Raw genomic sequence first — 14406 nt, 5'->3', positions numbered from 1 at the left:
ACTTTTGTTGGAAAGTCACTTAAAAATAATAAGTGAAAATAACCAATAAATAGGAAAATAGGCTAAATGCACTGGAATATTCCCCTAACTGATGCTAATGGATTCTGATGGGAATTCCGATGATCATGTTGTGTGCAACCGGAGGATATGCATCTATGCTAAGTGACTGGGCATGCACGGTCTACGAATAGACTCACAAAAGTGCCTGCTATGGTGTAGCTTGTCCACGGTTAATCTATACTAACTGGACTGACTGAACCCTGCTATGGTGTAGCTTGTCCACGGACACATAGGGTTGGGATGTGTCACGTGACATCCCCTCCTTTTCAAAGTGAGGTATTGGTACCGAACTGTATGGCGTCGAGGGAGATCGCCAAGAGCATCCGAAATCTTGGAAGGGACTCTTCGCCGGCCCACTCTGATGTGTGGGTCGTGCGGTACTTGAACTTCGTAAAGGTCTGCAACGCTTGCTTCTTTGGGCCGCGCAGAAAGCGACACAAAGTCTTCAATGGCTCCTTTGATGCTTCAACTTCATCTAGAGTCCTGCTTCTTTCGTCTTCAAGAATCTCCATGGCTGAAAATTCCCAAAACCATCTCCAACACAAAACCATGAACATACCCATTCCATGTAAAGTGAAGGAAAAAAATCTTGTCTTCTCTAAAGACTGTGCATGCAATGTAGATGAACAAATAGACGCAGTGACAACCCCTTCATCAAACACATGCAAACAATGCGATTGAATCTTTTGTTTGATCGAAATCAATCAACTATGGCAAATCACAATGGAAATGCCCATGCTTGGTGCTCATACAATCATGTGCTCTTTAGGACACTGTGTCATGCCAAGGAAGAGACATGGAATGTGACTTCTTTACATACAAACTTTTCAACTTTTCATTAACAATCCGCATACATTCGTGCTCATTGAGAGAAACGTGCTCAACATACAATATGTCATGCCTAGTAAAGGGATCACATAACAATGCTGACTAAAATACAGGAAACCTTCACGAATGAAACACTCGAACAATGCGCGTGTATCAATCATGTGAACACATAATACTTCCTGTAATGGCTCTTGGGACCAAGGCTCGAGAGCCAAGATCGGTTCTTCGGGATCTATCGAATCTTCTTGTGGGGGATCTGTGGACCTTGACTCGAAAGCCACGATCAATTCTTGGTGATTGATCGAATCTACAACGAGGTTAGCTTCGCTAGGAAAAGCATCCACTAACACATCATGCTTGTGAACAATCACATCTTCAACATGCAAATCATCATGCTTGTGAGAAATCACACCTTGATCGTGCAAATCATCATGTGAGGTTCTTGAGGTCCTTAATTCGTGAGAATCTTGGGTTCTTGAGGTTCTTGAGGTTCTTGAGTTTTGAGGGTCTTGGGTTCTTGGGGTTCTGGAGGTTTTCTTTCCCTTGCAAATCGCGATGGAGAAGGATCTTCTCTTCACCTGAGTTCTACTCCTTTCTGCGGGCGCACCCCTTGGCAGCCTTGCGCTCACACCAAGGTTGCTTTTTCCCACCTCACGTCGATTGGCCGGCCGCTAAGTGCACGGTCCGCTCTCAATGAGTGAAAAGAGACACAAGGGGAGGCTGGACAAGCCCTTCTTTCTTGGGATTCTTGTCACTCTTCAACAAAACACGATTAGGAATCGCCACGCCCAAGTAAACTTGGGTTCGTGCGATCACAACAAGCAAAAGAAATTCTTGTGGTTCTTGTGGTTCTTTCCTTGAGTAATGCAGAACACTTCCAAAGCTCTGATACCAATGTTAGGTGCAGCAGAATGAATGTTGTATTTTCTCAAGATTAGTGATCTTTATTGCTCAAGGTTCCTTTTAGTTCTTAGGGAAAGAGAGAGGTTTCCGTCTTATGGAGAGTGCTATGATCACGAACAAAGTGAGTGGATATTGTGCGTGCAAGTGAATGAGACTGAGAGAAGGAGAGAGAAGAGATACGACACCCGAGAGGTTGTAAAACCCTCCTCCGAAGGCCCCACTCTCTTCAGCGAGAGTGGTCTACTTTGATTGCACAAAGGTGTACAATGCGTATGCAATGGACTGATGCAATGGGACTATGCCGATGACGACGACGGAGATGACGACAACGACTTGATGGCTGACATCTGAGATCTTCTAATCGCTGATTTTGGGACTGTTTCGATGGCTGAAAATGACTGTTTTGGCTGCGTTTTTATGGCTGAAAAAGGGGGGAACATCTGCAACCGTCTAGGGGCTGATCTGCTACTGTGTCATAGGCTGGAAACTGCGAGAATCCAACTCTTGAATTCTGCGTTTTTTGCTACTACTGAGCTAGCGTTTTTGACAAGGCTGAAAAAACGCTGAATCTGTAAGTGATGCTGGCGTTTTTGTCAAGGCTGAAAAACGTTGTCTGGGATGTATCTGTTGAGGTTGGAAAACGCCAGGCAAGAGGACTTGTAGGCAATGGCTTGCTGGGAGGAAACGCCAAAGGGAAGGAGTGGATGGCGAGAGTGTACTGTTGAGGGGGGGTACTGCTGAGAAGTTGCCTGTTGAGCGGGAAGCTCCTGCTGCCTCTTCTGCCAGAAAGTGCTAACTTGGGTTTGCTTATATATTAACTTGGCAAAATTGCCCTATCTACTTTTGTTGGAAAGTCACTTAAAAATAATAAGTGAAAATAACCAATAAATAGGAAAATAGGCTAAATGCACTCGAAAATTCCCCTAACTGATGCTAATGGATTCTGATGGGAATTTCGATGATCATGTTGTGTGCAACCAGAGCATATGCATCTATGCTAAGTGACTAGGCATGCACGGTCTACGAATAGACTCACAAAAGTGCTAGATCACTGCTAATCTATACTGACTGGATTGACTGAACCCTGCTGTGGTGTAGCTTGTCCACGGACACATAGGGTTGGGATGTGTCACGTGACACTAATAAGTCTGGGTTAGAGGGCGAAGATACCTCGATGAAAATTCCAATAGCTCTGTCTGCTCTTTTGTAGGACCGGTATGCTTTCAAAAAAGCACACGACTGATGCTCTGATACCACTGTCACAAGGCGGGCACCACGTGCCAATGGAAAAGAACAGACTGAACAGACTTTTAGCACTTCAATAACAACTGAACTGAAAGAGAGAGACGACACGCGACACGGAGTGGCGGAATTCCACCCGAGAGTATTGGCCCCAAACCTTGGCGCCCCTTTCGGTATTTCTTTATATTGCATCATCAAACTACAAGCCGGTACTCCAGACTCTGCACCTTCTCCTTCTCCGGGAAGCATGCCAGAGAATGAGCCCTAGCCTCATATTTAAAAGCCCTTGGCCTAAAAAGCAGTTCCAGTAAAAAGCTTTTAAAACTCAAAAGCTTCTGGTCCAAAAGCAAAGCCAAAAGCTGCGAGTGTAAATCACGGAAATCCGTACAGCTTGCCACGTCATCAGCCAACGCAAAACGCGAAAATCTGCCCTTAGGGTTAGGGTTTTTGCAGTTTTAAGGTTTTTGGCAGCAGAATTAGGGTTTGTAGGTTTTAGAGTTGAGTTTTCAGAATTACGGTTTCAGCAATTAGGGTTTCTGGCAAAAATTAGGGTTTGCAGGTTTTAGGGTTAGGGTTTTCAGAATTAGGGTTTCAAAAGTTAGGGTTTCTGGCAGCAAAATTAGGGTTTGCAGGTTTTAGGGTTAGGTTTTTCAGAATTAGGGTTTCCGTAGTTAGGGTTTCTGGCAAAAATTAGGGTTTGCAAGTTTTAGGGTTAGGGTTTCCAGAATTAGGGTTTTTGGCAGAAATTAGGGTTACGGTTTTTGCTCTCGGGCAACCACGTGATCACTTTGTGACACTTCTTCTGTTACTTGTTCTTCTTAGGGTTTAGGCCCCTCGGCCGGTAGCTCCGTTCTTCAATAGGTCAACACGTCAACAGTTTGTTACAAGTAATTTGTGACATCCTCCCTTCTTGAAAGAAAGTAATCGTCCGCAGAGTCTCTAAATATGAAAAATCCAAGGAATAGACCTTTACCATTGACAATGGCTTGGGTCTATAGCCCTAGAAGAAGACCTGGTCTTGTCTCATAGCGGAAACGGGACATCATATTAAAAGTCCAAAACTCTTTCGACCCTATAGCTTCCACAAATTGGGCTGAGGTATCCTCAACCAACGCTTTCCCCCCCGTAGTATATGTGAGGGCATAGCCGTTGGTGGACTCTTCTTCCAAGTGGAGAAGTTTTCTAAACGATTTTAGCGCACGAGGATGGATAGTTACCTGACTAATCAGGTCCACCCGTCCATGATTGACAACCTTAGTCAATCCCTACTTACCACCCCGCACTCAAACATGATTTCCGAGGGTAATTCTGAGGGACATTCCGAGAGACAATCAATTTGCTCTTTTTTTTTCTTTGTTAAGGAGTTAGCTTCTCCTTTCGGCTCTTTCGATCAAGAAGTTGGCTTCTCCTTTCGTCCAGATCGGAACTCTTGATATTCCGGTGTAGTAAAATTAGTCATCACACCCAGACCGCAATGATCTTCCACGGGTGTCTTGATGCACTAAAATTACATACCCAAGCAATCTCATCCAATTAGGAACATTAAGCAGATGGCACATCACAATGCAACACAAATGCTCACATATGCATGTTACAAGACAGAAACATAAAGTCACCGATGAACACTCCCCCCACAAATAACCATCCCGGTCCGAGCCATGAGCTGTTCAACGACTCCCTCGTCACTCCTCCCGCAAAATAACCTAAAAAGGTCCGGGCCATGAGTTATAGAGGCCTTTTCAACCAAACGCCCCCCAGAACGCAGCCTACGTCGTTTGGAGTAACCACTACTCAGACTTCTTAATACTCCCCCCGTATTTCCACAAGGGTCCGGGCCAAGAGTAACAACAAGAGTACTCCCCTCGTAAATAACCACAAGGCTCCGAGCCATGAGTAAAAACAAAATTTTCAATCATTCAATACTCCCCCCGCAAATAACCACAAGGGTCCGGGCCATGAGTTCATACATTCTCAAACATTGTTTCTCACTACTCCAGCCGGGAGTAAAAATCACCAATCATTGAAACCAGTATTAAAACCAGAGTCAGACAATTTAAATCGGCACCAATACAAGTTCAAAGCAGGTATCATCCATTTCATACAAATTTCAAACAAGATCACCAAACAAGTTTAAACAGAACTCAAACTTAAAAAGCAATCTCGACATCAGTCGAGCTCGAAAAGTTGACTGACTTTCCATCTTGAAACCTGCACCAAAAATTAGGATTAGGTTCTTTCCATAAGGTTGTAGCCAACCACAGCATAGTCCATCACCTCTTGGACAGACAGTGTCCCTCTCGCAGCGATGGTAGTCCCAAACAGCAATCACATTCGACCTCCAAGGTCGTCAGCTCGTGAAGAGACATCTACTGAGAGATGTCGAGGAATTTCAAGTTATATTCTGCAAGGGTTTCCATGGCAAGCATTTCAGGCATAGTAACAGGGAATGGCCGTTTTCAGGTCTCCGTTCCCCGTTCCCATTCCAAGTTCCCGTTCCGAATTCCCGTTCCGTGTTTCAAACGTGAGTACCTGTAACAGGGAATGGCATTTTGTTCCGCGTTCCCGATCCCCGTTCCCGTTCCGGTTTCCCGTTCCTGGTAGCTATGAAATTTTCAGGATACCCCACTCTGCCAGAAGTTGCACTCCAAGGAAGATGTCAGAAACCATATAACTTGGGGGAAAAAAATTCCTTGAAAGCTTGCCAAGTCCTTGGAGTGTACGGCTTGGTAGCTATAGAGATCAACATCTGCATGGCATTGCCTCTGAGAAAAACAGCAGCTCGAAACAATCTTGGATCCTTCTCTTGCAAGTGATCTATACTTATGCCCTATAAGACATGAGCGGTGAAGACGGGAGCACGCCCGATGCGTGATGAAGTAAGGGTGGGAGTGGCTAATAAGTCCGAGGTCGGAGCACGAAGCTAAAATTTCCAATGAACTTGGAAGTGCGATCTTGCTCTGTTTGCTCTTTGGTAGGACCGGTATGCTTTCAGAAAAGCACACGCCTAATGCTCTGATACCACTGTCACAAGACGGGCACCACATGCCAATAGAAAAGAATAGACTGAACAGACTTTTAGCACTTCAATAACAAATGAACTGAGAGAGAGAGAGAGAGATGACACACGACACGGAGTGGCGGAATTGCTTCGATATCACTGTCACAAGACGATCACCACAAGCCAATAGAATAGAACAGACTAAATAGACTTTTAGCACTTCAATAACAGCTGAACTAAGAGAGAGAGAGAGAGAGAGAGAGAGAGAGAGAGACGACAAGGGACACGGAGTGCCAGAATTCCACCCCAGATAGTATTGGCCCCAAACCTTGGCGCCCCTTTTGGTATTTCTTTATATTCTACCAGCACAGTACAAGCCGGTACTCCAAACTCTGCACCTTCTCCAAGAAGCATGCCAGAGAATGAGCCCATGGCCTCATATTTAAAGGCTCTAGGCCCAAAAGCAGTTTACAAGCCTTCGAACTCAAATGCTTCTGGTCCAAAAGCAATGCCAAAAAACTGCCAGCGTAAATCACGGAATTCCATACAACTGCCACGTCAACATTGTCAGTGCGTTTTGCGAAAATCTGCCACGTCAGCACTATCAACGAAAAAACCGAAAAACTGCCACATCATCAACTGCTACGTAAATCCTTCTTTGTGTGTGGGGGTCTTGCTTTATTTTAATCCTCTATGTCACTTGGGCCCCATCGGACGGGGTCCCATAAGTTGGTAGGACTTCTTCTTCTGTTGTTGCTTGTTCTTCTTTGGCTCCATTCTTCAGGGCTTGACATGTCAGCAATTTGTGACAAAGTGAGCACCTGCTGACTCTCTTGTACTTTGAACACAGATTAATATAAAAAGAAATACCGAAAGGGGCGCCAGTCTTTGGGGCCAATACCTCTAGGCACGGAACTACGCCAGGCAGTGTCGTCTTTGTGAACTGTTTTGAAGTGAATGTCTGTTATGTCGCGGTAGAATCTTGACTTTGGGTGTCCAAGTTTGTTACACGCTGCCAAAGATGACGATGCAATGCCTCTTTTAGTATGATGGAATTCTCCAAGCAAATGGGAGAGATGGTTATTCAAACAATACCAAGACTCCAAAGCTAATAGGCTGGGAGATGGGAGAGATGGTTGTTCGAACAATACCAAGATGGAATTCTTCAAGTAGACGGGAGAGATGGTTTTTCAAACAATACCAAGACTCCACATGTAATAGACTAATCTCGATGGCACCGCCTTCCTTTGTCAGCATAGGCCGCTAACACATCTTGATACTCGCAATCAACATCTTCATGTACTAAATGCATGTCTGCAATGATGCAATCGTCATGTCGAAGAATTTATGACTGCAAACACTTGTGCTAGAATTTCTTTATGTCAGGTGGTCGAGCGCGGACACCAAGTCAACTACCCTCTCACAGGCAAGTTTCTGGGAAAAATTGTCATACATTTGCCCATCCAAGATTCCGATCGATGCGAAAAATGGCTCATTGGATTCCTCTAACCTAAAACTACATGCACGTCATACCAGATGCCCACCGTAGTGTAGCAACATCTGTCAAAGCGCTTGTACAATCCATTTATGCAAGAGGGTTCAAAAACTCGAAAACCTAATCTGATGGCCTTGTACGGCTAGTATGTCTTCGGGCTGGCCACCCATGTATAGGCTGCACCTTTGTCCGGCCGCCCACATTTTGCGCGGCCGTCCGCCTATGGACTCCCTTGGGAACTCATATATATGCGGCCAAGGGGGGTACCCGTTATAGATATCATCTGACATTGTACGAGTCTTCTGCTTTGGTAGTCATGGGGTTGATAGCCCCCTCTTCCCCATCTGCAACGTTTGTGTTCTACTCTCTCTCTCCTCTCCTGTCACGCTTCCCCACACGTGTACTCACACTAGGGTCGTGATGGTTGCAACAACAACTCAGTTAGGTTTGCGACAGCAGCAGGTTTAGGGATTGCGCATCAAAAAGGCCCGACAGCTCTCTCTCTCTCTCTCTCTCTCTCTCTCTCTCTCTCTCTCTCTCTCTCTCTCTCTCTCTCTCTCTCTCTCTCTCTCTCCGCGCAAGAAAAGGAGGGCTTAGACCCTTTTGTATTACAAAGGTTACAATATGTACCATCTTTCTTTTAAACAAGAATTGTTAGAAGCAATAAGAAAAAGAACTTAGCCATATTAAACGCTTCTTCAAAGACTCATTTAATTATTTGAGAATTTTGTTGACTCAAACTAACCTAATAAAGTGGTCAATTTGGAGAACTGCTTGGTACCAAATCAATCTTGTGATTTTGCAAACATTGAGGTAACTTATTAAGGGGAGAACCATTGAAACAACCATTACAATTCTCAACAATCTTAGTTTGGCTTTCATCAAGACTAGAGAGTGGACTTTCTTTGAATAAATTTCTCTTTGACAAAGACCGAGTAGGTAGAAGCACACTTTTTCAGTTCATTCTTAAGAGAAATGAAGCTTACAATAGGGATTTGTCAATCCACCATCTGTTAGAGTTCAGGCATCTCTCTGAATTGGTCCAGTCGCTAGGTGTTAGGGAGTGAGGGTTGTTTTGAGGATGTGTCTGGCCAGTGAGAGGTAGGTTTCTCATGTTGGGTTGTGTTTAGCCATGTTTAGCTCGGGTATTGGCTTTGTTCTGTAGCTAGATATGATCCTCGAGGCCTGGGATATTTTATCTCAATCCCCCCGAGACATCTGGTGTCCCTCTCCTATTTTTCTCCCTTTTTCCAAGATCGTGGAACTAGAGGGTTGGGTCGAGTCATGCAGGCCCTATATATGGGCATGGGGGGTCTTCTCATAGTATGCATTCAGCCCCTGTGTGGGGACACCCTCTCATGGGTACCCAAGGGGGTAGCAGGTGGAGGTCATCCACAGGCAGTCCTAGCGTTTTTCTCAACAGGCAGCCCTAGTGTTTTCACCAACAATCCCTTCAAATACAGTTAGCAGTTCATTATTCTACATGATAGTTGGTGCAGTTCTTTCATTATTCTACATGATGGTTGATGCAGTTCTTTGGTTCTTCGTCATCACACTTTATTCCTCAGTAGCCTCGGTTGTCCCATAGAGACAATCCACCCAGTTTTTCATGTTAGTAGGCTTAAGAAAAGCATTGGGATTCCAATAATTTGGTCCAGATGATCACATTGTGAAACTCATAGCTACTTAGTCTCTTCCTCATCGGTCTGAGCAAATACTAGACAAATGAGAAGAGAGAACTAGACATGGAATACATAGATAAATACCCGATAAGCCGAGTCTCCTCATATTGCTTTGAGAGGCCAGAATCTTCATCACCATCACCAAGCCCTATGAAAGTGCGATGTTGCAAACACAAGTGAAGAGAAGTGCTTGTTCTTGCAATTGTGGAGGCAGAGGAAGGTCCGCGCTCGACATTCAGCAAGCTCCCAAAATTTCCACAAGAGGCCGAGTTCGGGTTGCAGCACGGTACAAGAAGGGGCGATTTCCAGAAAGACGCACGGTCCGCAGCAGGTAGGAGACGAAAGCGCTGCGAAACACGTCTGTTTGCGGCCCTAAGCAAGGACCGCGAGGGTAGCATGACTCACATATCGGTTTGTAGTGTAAGAGCTGGGTGGCACCCCGGTGTAGCGGTAGAGTATTTACCATTTTTTGAAAATGAGAAAATCAAGCCACCCACTTTGAACAAGTGATAGGCTCCGAGACATAGTAGAAATTTCTTTTTGACATGCAATTTTTCAAGTCCCCTTTTCATATGTTTTGTGTAATGCGATCAACTTATCTAATTTGCCATATATAACGTTAACTCAAAGATATCTATCTTATATATTAAAGAGATTGGTTTTCCAGTGTCACGTGTCAAAGTTTGCTGCATCCGGTGAGTTTCGATTTATATGAGTGAGGGGGAGAGGGGGAGAGAGAGAGAGAGGCCGCCGAAGGCCGCCGGCCGTACTAGCTAGCAGTCAAATGACATGCGATTTTTTAAAGCACTTGTTTTGATAGGCAAAATAGCCCTTGACAAAAAAAAATAGGTGTCATTTTTAGGCCTTGAGTTTACATCCCACTTTAAAAGCTCTACATCTTTAATCTTTAAAAAAACAAACAAACATAAGCACATAGGATTGAATTAAAATAGCACCCCTAAGCTCTACCTTCCTAATCTTTAGAGCCCTATGTTGTAGACCCCACTTTAAAAATTCTACATTTTTAAACTCCAGAGCCCCATTTACAAATTTAAAACTCTAGATCCCTAAGCTGAAAATCCCACTTTAAAAGCTCTAAATTTCTAAGCCTTAAAACTCTAGTGCCTTGGGGTGACATGTAAGCTTTTCACTTTCCATAATTCAGACTTTTATCTTCTTAAAAAAAACTCTAGGTCCTCGTTGGAGACCTTACTTAAAAAGTTCTGCATCTTAAGTTCTAAACTTAGCTTTAAAACATCACATGTCTCTGCCATTAAAATCCGACCAATGTGTGAATTTAGAATTGTTGAAAGTGTACTATGACAGCTTTGCGCTCTCTAAACAATAACGATAAAAATTCAACCTAAAACTCATCTCAAAAAATGATCTTTCCTGGAAAATAAACCATTGACGAATATATGTATCTATATAAGTCAATCAAACAAAACCTATCTTTTCAACTCAAATTTTGAAGGAAATGGTTTTTCAGTTCTTGTAAATATGTAAAATGAAAGGATTAAAGAACATTAAGTAAAGAAGAAAAAAAAAGAGATGAATCAAAGAGAGGTTGCATTCAAAAAGGGGAGTCTTATTGGGTAAAGAGCCCAATAGAAAACTGGGACCCATAAGCCACCTTTACAAAATTTATTTGTTTAGAAGAGGGACACGTTCAACTGGGTGCTGGAGTGGTTTGTGAGAGACGTGATGGAATACTCATCATCCGAGCGTGTTCAAGCCTTGTTAGCTGATTGGTCCAAATTAGACCCCTGATCACCTTCCTACTCAATGCCATTTTTGTAACACAAGGAATTTTGTTTCACCTAATGCATCCTGCACGCTTCACTGCTCGCAACACCACTTTTATGCCTAGGTCATTTAACATTCAGCTGTCAAATGCACCCTCGCAAGGTGGAAATAGAGCATCAGACTGCTTGCGATTTGATGTCTTCCTTAGGTGGTCTTATATCGGCCACTTTACCCTATGAAATCATACTATTTGATATAACTTTTCCAAGTGAAATTGGTAATTGTGTACACATGCTCTTGCACATATCGCATTTAGCTATGTTACAAACAAACCTTACCTTGCTACATAAAACAATTGGATTAGCATGTAAGAGAGGTTGATTTCTTTTTGAATAAACTCCAATGCCATTACTAAATATGTCGTTCAACTGACAAAGATATACTATTGAAGAAAGATTTTCCTAGTGAAAACGGTAGCCATATACAAATGCTCTTAGATAATATACATGCAAAACATCTACAAACCTACCCTGGTCAAGAACAACCGACTACATACCCTGCCATATACATCAACTGTATATGGCATGTAAAAGAGGTTAATTGCTTCTTGGATAAACTCCAATGCCATTACTAAGTACGGCATTCAAAGAACACTACTGACAAAGATACACATAGCCTCTATACATTGATAGTAACTTTAGCAACACTGCCATATCACAAAATAACAAGTTGAGTTTGATAGAAGGCAATCCTGCATTAACTTTAGGTGAGTACACTGACCAAGAACATGAAGGCATGTACCTGGGCTAATTTGCCACCAAAATGAAAGAGCCACAAGCCACAAGAAGCCAAGCCCAATAGAAATAAACAATCTTTCAAGCCATATTTTGAAGTGTTTGAAGGTCATGCTTCCTTTGAAGAATCAAAATTTACAAGCAATATAAACACTACTCAAATCAATCCAGATTCGATCATCATACACCTATACATGAGAACCAAGTCTCACCTTGAGGGAGACGTTGGCAGAGCAAAGATGAAGATCTACAGTGAAGGTGGTGTTGAAAAAACACCGTTTCTGCAAGAAACTCAAGCGCCCAGGGCTTAGTCACCAAAGCCATAGAGAGTTCTACCTTAGTGCTTCAAAGCATAAACAACATCCATGGCAGTGACAGTTTTGCGGTAGGCATGCTCTTTGCAGGTCATGGCATCGCGAATGACGTTCTCAAGGACATTGGTGGGATACTTCCAAGTTAGATAAGGTCTATCAATTTCAATAGCTTCATTTATTCAATTTGCTTAGAAAATTGTTCTTTGGGGACACCAGCTCACGCGTCAGAATCCATCAATTGTGCTAAAATTGAAGAATTGTACGTCTTCACTAGACTTGTTGTGAACAATTTTCGTCTCTTTGGTAGAAATGTAGTAGCTCTTCTATTTATAAGAGGTGCATCCCATGTAGCACATATAGGAACATGGATTCAACTTAGAGCTATGTCCCGTTGCGTGTGTGCATGGCACAGGGTGCATAGGCTCTTGTATTGCATGCGCTGCAAAAACAAAGAAACAAAGCGAACTTTATAGCACATAGAGAGGGACAAAGGGGTCATTTAAAGCAACCTTTGCGTTGCATGCACCACATGCATCCAACGGGACGCAGCTCTTAATACCCCCCTTTTTGGCGTGCCCCAAAGGGGGGAGGCCTTAGTGATGGTTTCCCATTTTGCTAATGAAAAAGGGGAAGTTATTTTGAAAATAGATTAAATTGAAAAATTTAGTGTGAAAATTGATTATTGAAAAGACCATCTTTTGAGATGATGACGTTTTTTAAAGACATACAGAGTATGTAGAAGTCATGATTCTCTCCCTCTCTCTCTCTCTCTTTTCTCTTATTAAATTGAAAAAATTAGTGTGAAAATTGAATACTGAGATGATGACGTTTTTTAAAGACGTACAGAGTATATAGAAGTCATGATTCTCTCTCTCTCTCTCTCTCTCTCTCTCTCTCTCTCTCTCTCTCTCTCTCTCTCTCTCTCTCTCTCTCTCTCTCTCTCTCTCTCTCTCTCTCTCTCTCTCTCTCTCTCGGTTTCTAACTTCTCTCTCGATCACTTGTTTAATTAACTTCACCATTTCCTCATTCTGCACGCACCCTTCAAACCTAATTCTCACTAGCAGGCATCAACAGAAGCAAAGATATGTAAGGCCGACGCAAGGGAGGAAAAGGCTTGGGCAAGGGAGACGCCAAGCGCCATTGCAAGGTTTTGCACAACAAAATCCAAGGAATCACCAAGCCTGCCATTCGTCCCCTTGCTCGCACGGGTGGTGTCATGCGCATCATTGGTCTCATCTATGAGGAGACCTGGGGCGTCCTCAAAATCTTTGGACTCGCTCATGGATTCTCCTTCTATTTAAGGGCCTTACAACCATGATCATCGGTGGTCTCATGATCGTGGAGAAACAAGCTCCTACATGGTCTTCTCTTAAATGACACACATAAGCACACACAACATCCTCCCTTCTATGAAAGTCCCTTACCCAAATCTATTGGCACCTTGTGTAGTGTCTAGCATGAACTACATGGGTGCAAGCTCAAATGCTAGATTGGATATCGTAAAGTGATCACAAACTTCTCTTTCAATATTATTTTCAATGTATATTTTTGCAATGCATTGTTGTATAATATTAATTGGGATGAGCTTTGTAGATAGGGAACCCCAGGTGATTAGTGTTTTGACTCAAGTGCTCACTAGTGGGACAATGTTGAATGTAGCCTAGGTATGAAAGACAACTTGTAGAATGTGGGATCACTTTCTGGAAGTGAGACAAGCTAAGGAACCTTAATAAATTGTCGATGGAGACTCTATTTGTTTGTGCATGCTGGTTGTTTGTCTATGCATGCACAACCACTTTTCTCCATGTATGTGTATGCACATGTAGTGTAGAAGTGCTTACTTTCCATGGCTATGCATGCTAATCTATGCTATTCCATATGTGTGTGCTTAATAATAGAGTGAGTGTAGGTGAATAGCAAGGAATACGAAGTAGATTGTGTGTGTGAGTGTGCAATAACAATATAACATATAAACCAAAGAATCCTTTCAAATTACAAAAGACACTAGAAACTATGTCAATGAAAAGGTGGTATAATTCCCATTCATAGTACAGAACAATCTTTATACACAAGTGATGAAATCAAGGGCCATAAGATATAATAGTCCGCCATCTTCAAGCCAAGGAACTTTGAAAACCATAGTTGAGAAGGGTAACCCTCACCTGCACCCATGGAAACAACACAACATATAGATAGTATTGGAACCGTAGGCAAGTGATGCATGGGTATCCCACGTGTTATAGATATCACCCAACTAGATCGCTTTCAAAGACAAATAGAAAAAGGCATAACATATATTCAAAGATGGTTTTATTTACAAGGGATTGCAGGGAAACCAAATGGA

At 42.9% G+C, this 14406-nt stretch overlaps 1 protein-coding gene across 2 annotated transcripts in view; it reads right to left on the bottom strand.

Annotated features, from left to right (window-relative positions):
• Positions 1 to 9652, bottom strand: part of LOC147432822 (uncharacterized) — a 42142-nt gene extending 32490 nt beyond the window's left edge. Inside the window, exon 1 of one of the 2 annotated variants that reach the window (XM_086492623.1) lies at positions 9293 to 9652. In XM_086492623.1, coding sequence (XP_086348749.1) covers positions 9293 to 9606 — 314 coding nt within the window. In that variant the 5' untranslated portion in view covers positions 9607 to 9652. The remainder of the gene's footprint in view (positions 1 to 9292) is intronic. The other variant, XM_086492622.1, reaches the window with a different exon arrangement.
• Positions 9653 to 14406: the final 4754 nt, after the last annotated feature.

Source organism: Adiantum capillus-veneris, chromosome 20 (assembly GCF_014529385.1).
Source record: "Adiantum capillus-veneris isolate H3 chromosome 20, ASM1452938v2, whole genome shotgun sequence".
Lineage (NCBI taxonomy): Eukaryota > Viridiplantae > Streptophyta > Polypodiopsida > Polypodiales > Pteridaceae > Adiantum > Adiantum capillus-veneris.
The sequence above is the reverse complement of the archived record's forward strand: the minus strand, read 5'-3'. Positions and strand labels throughout refer to the sequence as shown.